This window comes from Triturus cristatus, chromosome 7 (genome assembly GCF_964204655.1).
Source record: "Triturus cristatus chromosome 7, aTriCri1.1, whole genome shotgun sequence".
Classification (NCBI taxonomy): domain Eukaryota; kingdom Metazoa; phylum Chordata; class Amphibia; order Caudata; family Salamandridae; genus Triturus; species Triturus cristatus.
Window position 1 is genome coordinate 1478777807 of NC_140590.1, and position 12628 is coordinate 1478790434.

A 12628-nucleotide genomic window follows, 5' to 3' on the forward strand; every position below is an offset into this window, starting at 1 on the left:
ATGTTTTAAAGTTAATACAGTCTGTAATAGTTAGAAGTCATAATTCTCACCTTTTTTCTGCCAATATTGTGGTCTTCTATATATCGTTGATATTTTCTACTTCACATGCAAGGTATGTGTGTTCTCAATATTTTTTAACAATATTGTTATTGTTGATATTTACGTCTGCCAATCTCTTAATAGGTCTGTTTTACTCCTAACCATTTACCAGTTGCGAAAATGAACAACATCATTCCAGCTCTTATCATAAACACATTGAGTGTGGTCCATGCATAAACCCGTTGATTGTATTTTACACATAACCATGTTGACTGTATTTTGTGACTGTGATACGTAATAAAGCTCATATTGCTTTTCAAAAAGTCACTCACTTTTGACACAAGAACTTGAGGGCATATTTAAAAGGGGTTCCCATGACCACAGGAATGTTACTTTTACTGACGTTCCTGTGGCACAATGTCCTGCTCTATATTTACAGTGGCGTTAAGCCACTTTTTTTTGGCTTAACGCCGCTTTGTAAATATGGTACTCTTTCATGCAGTTGTCTGGCGTTGAATGGGTGTTGCTGTGGGCGCTCTACTGCCACACCCATTGCTTTTTGATGCTGCCTCAGATTTACAAGAATCTGTAAATCTGAGGCAGCGCTAAAAACGAATGCCATGCAATAGCAGGCATTTAAAATAGCGCAACGAGAAGAAATTATTTTATTTCTTCTCGTTTTTTCTTTTTCTACATGTGCTGCATTCTGCAGCACACAGAGAAAGAGCATAACGCCATTAATGATTGTTTATGTGCAGGAAGGGATACCTTCCTGCATATAAACAATCATTAAATAATAACGATTTGCTACTTCTATTAGTGCTGCAGAACGCAGCCAACATAGAAGTAACAAATAACCATTGATGATTGGTAATGTGCAGGAAGGGACACCTTCTTGCACATAAACAATCATTCACAATCATTCACTGCAATGCAGGTAGCCTTGCACTATGGCACAAGGGTTCTGTGTGGGCGCTCGGCAATTATTAACACCAGCACTAGAGAAAAAACAGGAGTGCGCCGTGTTGTTGTAAATACTGTGCACCCATGCATTTTGGAAATGGCAGGGCGCAGCGCTGCAAAGTTTGCCAGAGCTCCACGCTCCTTCATTTCCTTGGAAATATGCCTCTTGGTTCTTACATCACCTGCATTAAAAGGCTGAAAAGACGATGTTAGGATTAAGGTGTCTCTGTCGTTGTACAGTTGCTGTAATTGAGGTAAACAGCTCTAGGACTCGACTTTTAATAATGGAATAACACAAGTAGGTCCCCTAAGCTTTCAGACTTTTCTCGACTTATAATAATGGAACAACACAAGTAGGTCCCCTAAGCTTTCAGACTTTTCTCACGTTCCTGCAAACATGTAGGGGGACCAGATGTACGCCGTTTATATTAAATAGTCAGAACTTCAAACAGATTGCAAAATAAGTTTTATTGAAATTCTACCTAAAACCAATACAAATGTCACTTGCTGCAAGCTGTAAAAGACACATCAGTTAAGACTATGCAAGTTTATGTAAAGATATACTGAAATAAATGAGGCAACACGTTTATTTTAAGAGCAACTAAAAATGAAAGGTAAATGTTAACATACGCAACAACAGTGGGATGGCAATGAGCAGATGATGACATGCTACAATTTGAGTCTTCCATTTAATTCCTTATGGCATTTCCAACAGAGTGTCGACATGCCGACATTTTTCCCAAGACCTACCTATCTGGCTAGTATAACAGTATATATGAGCTGAATGATGTCTAGTGCGTTCTTACCAATTATTATTTTCTTAGTTAAATTTGCAGGTACAGGAATAGGACAAACAGGAAAGGTACATGTTCTGGATGCCCATCATGCATGTCCTCTCAGACTACTCCAAACAGCATCTCCCCAGTGACTTATGGCTAGTGAGCATTGACATTATGTCTAGAAATTGATCACAGCAAAAAAGCATAGCAAGCGTGTAAAGCGCATTCATGAAATATCATAAAATGTATACATTCTGCGTTATCGAATGAGATGCTGTAGGTATCATGAATTCTGGGCCACATCAACATTCTGGAATCCCTTGACTTTCGAAAATTTATCACACACCAGGTTGGCCAGTAGGTGCCGGGATCCCTTTGTGAATGGAGTAATTTCTACAGGAATCTTCATCACCTCTTGTGGCTTCAGATCTTGTACCCTGTATTCAAGGAAGACAAACCAAAAGTATATTGATGCTACGGTATCTTAGTAGATGACTCTCCATTGTGCTGTAGTAGGAGGATATGACAGTTTTGGAAATAGATTGGTAGGAATAAGTTGTGGTCACTTTCAAGTGATAAATCGCAGATATTCATAATGTTATGTCTTAAAATACACAATAAAAACTCACACCTCCCAACCCATTGAGGAACCAGACACATTCCTATAGAAGAGAAGGCTCCAGGAAGAGAACCTGACCGGTAAAGCACCAGTAAAATAAGGACACATCAAAACAAAAATCTTTTTTATCAGAATGATGATAACAAACACCTAATCAAGCAGACACTTTTATGTGATATATGCACACTTCCATGCTGCGCCCAAACCACAGCAAATAACGGAAAAAAACAGTCCTCATTTACATCATTTAATGGTTTTAGATGTCACCAGACGACAATCCACTACTACCAACTCAGTGCCGGGGTTCTTGTCAAGAGGCAGCTTGCACTAGACCATTTCTCCTAGACCATTTCTCCTGTTAGCACCGTCTAAAACAGAACCAACTACTAAACATTAAAGTGGGAAGAGGATATCGCGTAATGGCCGGAGCTGCCAACTATGGAGCTGGGAAACCAGGTTCGAGTCTTGGCATTGGATGAACATCCTTTGATTCTGGGCAAATCACTTAATCTCCCTGTGCCTACCATAAATATGTCCTTAACTGGTGCTCATGAAAAGGGCCGGTGTTGATGATTAGGTGTTGGTGCTGAGCTCCGGAAACCACCGGCTCAAATTAAGCACTGTATCCACTATTTTTCCTGTGTAGACCATGGAATCCGTAAAGAGTGCAACATAACACACATGGCAGCGTGCTTTACACCTTGTTCTTTCTCCAAGTATAGGATGGTACAATAAGGTTATATTTGAATGGTGTTGCACTTACATTTAGGTGCCACAGAACAGCCTAGTGCAGGATTTTGGTAGTTTGGGGTTATGTGGGGCTGTTAGTGAATTCCAGATAGCAAGTCTTTCTGAAAACTACACACACAGAGAATACAGAATACCGCACAAATGTACGTTGTGAACAAGTAAAAATAACATTGTCCAATGGAGAAGAAAAAGGAAAAAATACATTTTTTCGGACATAAAGATCTGTAAATCGGTTGAACTGCATGTATTGAAAGCGCAACTTCAGTTATGAAATTGTAACTAACAGTAAAAAAGTCAAAAATTTGCAAGCTTAAGGCAATCCAGAAACTGTTTGGTTATTATTGAATTGTGTCATTTACACATCCACACTGCTGTCAGAGCTTCTGGCTTTAAGGTGGCATTGGAAGTTAGAGACAAATATATTTAAAGTATTTTCATTTTGATAGTGTGTATTTTTATAATGTACTGGCAATTTCCTTTTCATGATAAAAGTGAGCCTGTTCCTTCGCAGATTCTTTTTTTTTTTCCACAGAATTTTATTTAGCGCGAACTTGACCCGAATCGGGTATCAGAGCGCTTTACATAGCATCAGTTCCATTACATGAGGACACATTAATTTTTTTGTTAGGCACGGGGAGATTAAGTGATTTGCCCAGAATCACAGGATGTTCAGCATAATTGCCGAGACTTGAACCCAGTTCCCCAGATTCGAGGACGATTGCCCTAGCCATTAGGCCAACTCCTCTCCCATACTTTTCTTTACCTTTTTTAATGAATTCTGTTGCAGAGGGCAAACCTTTCCAACTAGGCTACCATACAGCATACAACACATTCTTAAAAAACGTGACCAATGAGACAATGTACAAACCATCCAACAAAGGATGGCAAAGAAAAGTTTAAAAACGTTACCAAAAAAACTGTATAAATGCATCATGTTGCATTACTGTTGCGGTTTAAGAAAGCAGTTTAAGAAAGAACACCTTTAAAACACATCTCAGAGGAGGCCAGTCACAAAGAGACAAGAAAGGAGTTTCGTATTTGAGAGGCTAATAAAGAGGACTTCTCCTGACAACTGAACGTGTCAGTTAGGTAAGGTGGAAACCTCACAAACCAAGTCTTACAAACCCAGTAGCCACATTTATTTTGGTCTCGGAATTTGACTGAGAGCAGGCGTAAGGCTCTTAAATAGGAGTGATCCCATCAGAACATTTAGCCCCACCAGTTAGGTGGAAAATTTGGGGGCACAGTGTGCCCTTAGGCAGGACATGAAACATTTCCTCTGTTCACCTTGGAGAAAAACAAGACGTGTGCAACCTGTCAGGGAGAAGGAGAAGTTGTTCTATATTAGTAGAAATAACTTATGTGGCCCTTCAGGAAATTTTAAAGTCCAGGACAAAGGCTAATAACTTAGGAGATTCCTTAGTGGTGGGAGTGAAGTCCTCAGAACACCTACACAGGAACCAAGAGTAAGCTGTGATGTATGCGATATATATATGTGATCGAGACCACTGCGATGGCCGAAACGCACTATGACTGCTTGCACTATTTAATTTAATTTAATAAAGCATGATATCTTGAACATCAGAACAGCGCACTGCAGAGTCCGTTTTTCTCTACATGGTGCCTCTATGCATTTTGGAGTGTAAACTGATATATATAAGTTACCCGTGAGCAAAGCGATTTTTCGCCGAAACGCGAAGGGTTTACTATTTTTCGCTATTATGCACTTTGAATAAAATCTATTCTATTTGATTTAATCCAATACCGCTGTTTATTTGGGAAGGAGTGCATACATGTAACGCTGCTTGCATGGCGAAACTTTATGGATGACAGGATGGGCTTGGACCCTGCATTGCACCACCGCTTTTGTGTCCGGGAACTCTGAGGTGGTGAAAATACTATCTATATATATATATATATATATATATATATATATATATTACCTACTGGCAGTCGCCAGTAGGTAGATATAGTTAGGACCTATTTTCCATAGGAAATCCGCAACATTCTATTTGGAATAACTTTGGCGCCGATTGATGAATCTTCGCGAAATTTTCAAAACTCTTGGCCACCTCCGTTCCGCTCCTATCCTGAAAGTTTCACGGTGATTCATCAAGCGGGGGCCGAGAAAAAAGGGGGGTCCCAAAACGCGTTTTCCCCATGCAATTTCCCACAGGACCTTTAGCCGCAGCTACAGCCCGAACTGCTAAACGGAATTACACCAATTTTGGCAAAGAGGTAGTCCTTAGTTCAGACTCGTGCCCTTTGCTTAAATGGTGTAAATCCGTTCAGTAGTTCCTGAGAAAATGACATTTCAAAGTACATATATATCTATGGCCTCGGAGGGTCCGTGTACCCTAAGCGCAGCCTAAGCGCACCCTGCCGGGCACAAGCTGTATTCTAATTGGCTGTCAACACTCTAAATCAGGAAGTGATGGCAGCCATCTTGTGCCTTGGTAGAACCGAGGCACAAGAAACCTAAGAAACAAACGCGCAAAATGCGAAAAGGGGGCAGGGTAGAAACACCCTGACCCCCCTAGGCCTGCTCAGGGTGTCCCACAAGGAACCCCAGGGCCCAAAAAAGCAATTTTTTTTTTAAAACATCGGCGAAATTCGTGCACCCAGCGCGAATTTCGGCCGAAATAAAATAAAAAAACGAAGCGCGGACTCCCGCGCTTCGTTGCTATTTTGCCCCTGGGTGGGCCAAATCCCGGGGGCAATGTTTTAATTGTTATGGGGGCCCAAAGAGGCCCCCCAGCCCCGGGGACCGCGCACCCCGGGCTTTTTTTGCTAATGTATGCGGAGGGCTCACGGACCCCGCAGCCCTGGGGACCGCCAACCCCCGGGGCTCTATGTAATTAACATTGCGGGGGCACAATGCCCCCCCGCAGCCCCGGGGACCGCCACCCCCGGGGCTCATTTTATTGTAAATTAAATTTAAAAAAACCTGTGTGGGGGGGCTTGAACGCCCCCACACGCCCCAGGCACCGCCACATCCCCCGGGCTCTATATATGTAAATTGGGGGGTCAGTGATGGACCCCCCGGCCCTGTGGACCACCACCCCCAGGGGCTTTGAAGAAGGTGGGCCCCTACTGGAGCCCTCGAGTGCCCTGGGGACCGTGGGGGGATTAGGGACCCCCCACGGTCCCCAACGAAGAGGGGAAGCCCCGGGGGATGGGGTCCCCGGGGCTAGAAATGGCCCGGGAGGGGGGGCCACGTGCCCCCCTCCCCAAAATGGGATAATAAAAAAAAATAAAAAAATAAAAAAATAAAAAAGGCCGGCCCCGTGGGATGGGGTACTCGGGGCCATATATGGCCTAAGGAGGGGGGCAAGGCAGCCCCCCTCCTAAAAGTAAACTTTTTTTTTTTAAAAGGGCCATGCCCCAGGGATGGGGTCCCCAGGGTCCGATTATGGCCTGTGGAGGGGGGGCATGTGGCCCCCTTCCAGAATTTTTAATTAAAAAAAAATATATAGGGGCCAGGCCCTGGGGGATGGGGTCCCTAGGGCCAAAATATTAGGAAAAGAAGGGGGGCCACACAACCCCCCTTCTTAAACCCCAAAAAAAGAAACAGACCGGCATCGTGCTGGAGGCCACACCCCCTACCAGCATCACTCTGTAAACGCGCCCCCTGGGGCGTTTGCAGAGGGGCAAAGAATTCACCTTGAATACTAGGGGTCCCTGGGGGCCAGCTAGCCCACCAGGTACCTCCAGTATGCGCCAGGGAGCAGCGTTGCAGAGAGGTGCTCTGAGGCCATGCCCCTTTTTACACCTCTCTGCAACGCAGCTCTGTGGCGCTTACTTAAGGTAGCTGGTGGGCTACTTGCGCCCCAGGGACCCTCAGTATTCAAGGGGAGTTAATTCCCCAACTTAAAACATGCCACGGGGCGCGTTTGCACAGTGGTGAAGGGAGGGGGCGGGGTCTGAGTTCACATGTGTGCAAACACGCCCTGGGATGCAGTTTAAGTTGGGGAATTAATTCCTTGTCAATACTGAGGGTCCCTGGGGGCCAACTAGCCCACCAGGTACCTCCAGTAAGCGCCACAGATCTGCGTTGCAGAGTTTTGTAAAAAGGGGCGTGGCCTCTAAACACCTCTCTGCAACGCAGCCTCTTGGCACATACTGGAGGTACCTGGTGGGCTACTTGGCCCCAAGGGACCCACAGGATTGAGGAGGAATTAATTATCTAACTTAAACTTAAACAGGGTGTGTTTGCAGACATATCACCTCAGGCCACGCCCCCTTCCTTCACCACTGTGCAAACGCGCCCTGTGGCGCATTTTAAGAGGGGGAATCAATTCTCTTTCAATACTGAGGGTCCCTGAGGGCCAAATAGACCAACAGGTATGTCCAGTATGCGCCAGGGAGCTGCGTTGCAGACAGGTGTTCAGAGGCCACGCCCCTTTTTACATCTCTCTGCAACTCAGCTCTGTGGCGCTTACTGGAGGTACCTAGTGGGCTTGTTTGACCCTAGAGACCCTTAGGATTGAAGGGGACTTAATCTCTCAACTTAGAACGGTGACAGGGCGCGTTTACACAGTGGTGAAGGGAGGGGACGGGACCTGACGTGATGTGTGCAAACACACCCTGTGGCGCGTTAAAAGTTGGGGAAAAAATTCCACTTCAAACCTAAGGGACCATGGTGGCCAAGTAGCACACCAGGTGCTTCCAGGAAGCGCCACTGCGCTGCGTTGCAGAGAGGTGGTGCAGGCCGTGCCCCTTTTTACATCTCTCTGTTATGCAGCTCTGGGGCGCTTACTGGATGTACTAAGGAATCCGATTTACTCACCTGTTATCAGGAGAGAACCCAGTGCTGCATCTTTTAGCCCAGCACTGACCCTGAAAAGTAATTCTAACCGTACTTACCAGTAACTTGTATATCCTTCTATAAGAATCCATTGTCTGGTTTTCAGCAGAAAAGTTTCTAAGTGTCTATTTTCACAAACAAAAATATTCCTTAAAAATCGCCTGTATGACTTAAATGCATTCTTGCAACTGTTTACAGGAGATGCACCAGTGCTGGATCCAGGATCTACCACCGAGTAAGGAAAAGTAACAATAACACTACTTACCTGCTAAGTGAATTATCTGCCATAGGATATCATTGGTGATTCTATCTGAAAAAAATTCAGTGTCAACTTTTTAAATAGAATAATATTCCTTAAAAATCACTACTGTAACCAAAATGCTTTTACGCTACTGTTTACAGGAGATGTCGCAGGACTGAATCTAGGATCCAGTCCTGTGGTTAGAAAAGTAATCCATAAAGTAACTATTTGCATTTAATTAGAAATTCCCATTGAGCTCAATGTTGCATTGTTTTTGAAATTGTGTTGCCAATGGTTTTTTTCAGTGAATTTCTATGGTTTTTTAAATGCTAATTCCTAAATATATCAGGCCTGAAACCTATGGTTTTTTTCAGTGAATTTCAAAGGTTTTTTAAATGATAATTCCTTACTATATCAGGCCTGAATCCTATGGTTTTTTCAGTGAATGTGAATATATATATATATATATATATATATATATATATATATATATATATATATATATATATATATATATATATATTCACAGAAAGAACGATAGGTTTCAGGGGTGTTATAGTTAGCTGGCCATTTCACTTGTACAAAACCATAGAAATTCCTCCGTTATAGTTAGTTCTGCTAACTATAACTCGCGCGCCCGCAATGCACTGCTGATGATGTCACATATTGCATCATTCATGACGTGGTCAGTGACATCACTGGCGGTCACTAGTAGGTAGTTATAGTTAGGACCTATTATCCATAGGAAATCTGCAACATTCTATTTGGAATAACTATGGCGCCGGTTGATGAATCTTCGCGAAATTTTCAAAACTCGTGGCCCGCTCCGGTCAACTCCTATCCTGAAAGTCTCGGGGTGATTCGTCAAGCGGGGCCGAGAAAAAAGGTGGGTCCCAAAACGTGTTTTCCCCATGCAATTTTCCATAGGGACCTTTAGTCGCAGCTACAGCCTGAACTGCTGAACGGAATTACACCAAATTTGGCAGAAAGGTTCAGAGTCGTGCCTTTTGCTTAAATGGTGTAAATCTGTTCAGTAGTTCCTGAGAAAATCAAAATCAAAATCACATATATCTATGCCCGCGCTGGATCCGCGCACCCTGAGCGCATCCTGAGCGCACCCTCCCACTCACGAGCTGCAGGCTAACTGGCTGTCAACACTCCAAACCAGGAAGTGTTGGCAGCCTTTTTGTGCCTCGGTAGAAGCGAGGCTGAAGAAATCAGTGGAACTAGTGTGTAAAACTCATAAAGGGGACAGGGTAGAAATACCCTGAACCTCTAGACCTGCTTAAGGGGTCCCACAAGGACCCCCAGGCCCATAATTTTTTTTTTTTTAAACGGCGAAATACACGCAGGGTGCGCGGATCATGTCGTAAAAAAAAAAAAAAAAAAAAAAAGTGCGGGCTTTAATAATTAGCCCCCGGGGGGACTAATCCAGGGGGAAAAAGTTTTAAATTTTATGGGGGGCCCACCACCCCCCGGGGCTACAACATAAATGGGTGAGGGGGCTCAACTGCTCCCCCCAGCAAAATAGATGGGTGGGGGGCTCAAAGGCCCTCCCCAGCCCCAGGGACCGCTACCCCCTGGGGCTTTCTCAAAAATGGTTGGGGGGCTCAAAGGCCGGCCCAAGCCCCGGGGAACACCACCCCCGGGGCTTTGTATGATGTGGAGGGGGGCCGCGTGGCCCCCATCCTGGAGCACTCAAGGCAAGCTCCCTGCCATCAGGACTCAATTTTGGAAAGAGCAGTGGTCAATTGGAAACAGTTATATTTGAATATCATCCAAAGGATATGTATTTGTGGAGCTAGTTAACTATTTCATATCGACACGACTGTTAAAATAAATCAGTTGCATTGAAATACTTGAGAAATGAATGGAGAAGATTAGATCAAGCCTGTGCTGTGATTTACTGTATTTGTTCTTATTACATATTATAATTACAACGTATATTAGTGCTCTGTTGCCATAGCTGGGTGGTGTATGGTCCTTATAATACATAGAATTATGCACACACAAGTGATGAGGATCCCTGGAAATGCTCTAGTTCCATTCAATATCCAAATTGACACCTGGAGGGGTCTGCTAGTCTTATACTGCTCTGCTACAGTCTGCCAGAGAGGAGTGGCCAAGCTGATTGCAGAACTATATAGCGCTGAAGGACTCCCCTGGGCACGGGACGCAGGGAGTGTGCCCGATCGAAGACTGGGCCTGCCTTAGCCCATCTCTTTCTTTGGTGAGTCTTAAACATTATTATTGCCAGAAATTCTTGAAGCCCGATTATTCCCTCCTTCTTCCCTGCATATGCTACGCCAGTGAATACTGATGGTTCTAGGGGTGCTATGATGGGGAAGCAGAAAATGCCAGATGGGGACAAGTCAATGGCCTCTACATCCTTGCATACTGGCACAACACTTGATTCATTTCTGGCTAGAACAGTAGGAGTTATTGCAAAAGTAATTGACTTGGTGAAGAGACGTTTATCTTTGTAACACGGTGCTCCTTCTCCTTGTTCACTGTATGTCTCTAACTTTGAAGCCGCCAGTGACCCAACCAAAGTGTTGGCACTATCTACTGACCACTCTGAAAGTCAGTCAAAGGCAGTGTTGATTATTGCCAAGTTCCACAAGAGCTCCCTAAGGCTTCTAATCCATCACTGGAAGGAGGCCCATCTGCCAAAAGGAAGCACCATATAAGGACTATTGGATGCTCCAAGGATGGGGCTACTGATAAAAAAAGTAAAAACTAAAGCGCAAGTGGCTAAAGGAACTGTGGACCATGGTGCCTCATCTGGGCTACCTAGTTGTGCTTGTTCTGCTAATCCTGGGTGCAATATGGGGCCAACTGTTTTAGAAACTAATTCAAGCTAGTATTCCCCCTTACCAAAAAAGATTGTGAGCCTAGAATCGGCTGTCTGAAAACTCTCCAGTACAACTTCCACATGTAAAACGTGACAGAGTCATCGACTAATCATAGTGCAGCTGCCCCAGTCCTCACAATTCGAGGGAGCCTTAAAGACAATCAGCTTGCATGTACCGGATGGAAGCTCTGGGTCTACTCTGTCGCTGCCAAAAATGTTATTAATCAAAGCAGTGAAAATATGGATCCTAGTGCAAGTAATATGCCACGTAGCTCATTTACTACGATCACCAATGCCACATGCATTAACCTCCCTCCCAAATGTAGTCCATATGTTGTGGCCCTGGCCAACGAACCCCATCTGCTACTAGCCAAGGTGGAAACTCAAGTTAACCAGAAAAAATAAAATCTGCCATTGGCTGAACAAAATTATGGACTTTGAATACGCAGAATACAACGAGAGCTTGTTTGTCTGAAGGGTGTGTTGGCTTGATCTCTTATGCAAGCAAGTGACTGGGGACTGTGTGGTTAGTAACTTTAGGAACCCGGCTCTTGCTGAGCACCTAATTTTGCTGCACTCACATCATGTGAATGGCTTCCTCAGGAGCAACTGTATAACTGCTCTACCACTAGGTTAGTTTTATCATCATTTGGCTGCGTTTTAGCCAGTGAGGAGAGGATTATCTTCCAGGCAGGAGGTCTCAGGTCAGAGCGCTGACTCCATATCTACCTACATCTAATATATTCAGAGCCCTATCTGGTATGGAGGAACTGGATTGACTTGGGTTTGATGAAATGGAAATGGGGGCAGGGTCGAGGATAATATTGGCCCTGACTCGCCAGTCAGAGAGTAACAGTCCATTGTCGTGGGTCCATCTCCTGTGCCTCAGATGTCCATACTTTCTTGGAATATTGCTGGACTGAACTCTAAACTGGAAGATACAAATTGGCTCAGCTTTAGCAACAAATATAGCCTTGTAATTCTGCAGGAAACTTGGGCAACAGGGGAGTTTACCTGGGTTGGGTATGAATCCTTTATTTTCCCAGCTATCTGTTTTGTTTTAGGGAGACCTCGGGAGGGCTAGTGATCATGGTACAGACAACCAAGCTACTTCCGATTAATCCCCTCTAATATGTAACGATTTGGGGATTCAGATTCCTGTCAAGGAATTTGGCTACTTGTGTAGCTGGAGGGGGGGGAGGAACACCAGTGGTTATAGTGACCATACCCTTTAGAAGTGTTTTTAAACTACCCAGCAGGACATCAATCTGCCTTGTTAAAAGAAATTGTCAATTTGGCCAGTAAGGATAAGGGCCTCAGACTAAGATGGAGGGTTGTAGATATCTCATCTTTATTAGCTGATGTTGTAAAAGCAAACCTGGGTTTGATTATAGACCACCTGCAAACTGAATGTTACCCACCACTGAAGGTAATCCCCTCCTTCGAAAATTTAAACAATTATATTAAATCCCTTCTTACAACCAAGGTTAAACGTACAGACACCATGAATCCAGGATGCTTAGACAAGGATTGCAGAGATGCCAATAAAAACCGTAGGTATGCATTAAATTCCAGG

At 44.2% G+C, this 12628-nt stretch overlaps 1 protein-coding gene across 2 annotated transcripts in view; it reads right to left on the bottom strand.

Moving 5' to 3' along the window:
* Positions 1-1453: 1453 nt before the first annotated feature.
* LOC146812212 (protein-glutamine gamma-glutamyltransferase E-like) overlaps positions 1454-12628 on the bottom strand; it is a 240122-nt gene continuing 228947 nt past the window's right edge. For both annotated transcript variants that reach the window (XM_085619243.1, XM_085619242.1), the window contains exon 13: positions 1454-2218. In XM_085619243.1, the coding sequence (XP_085475369.1) occupies positions 2065-2218 (154 nt within the window). In that variant the 3' untranslated portion in view covers positions 1454-2064. The remainder of the gene's footprint in view (positions 2219-12628) is intronic.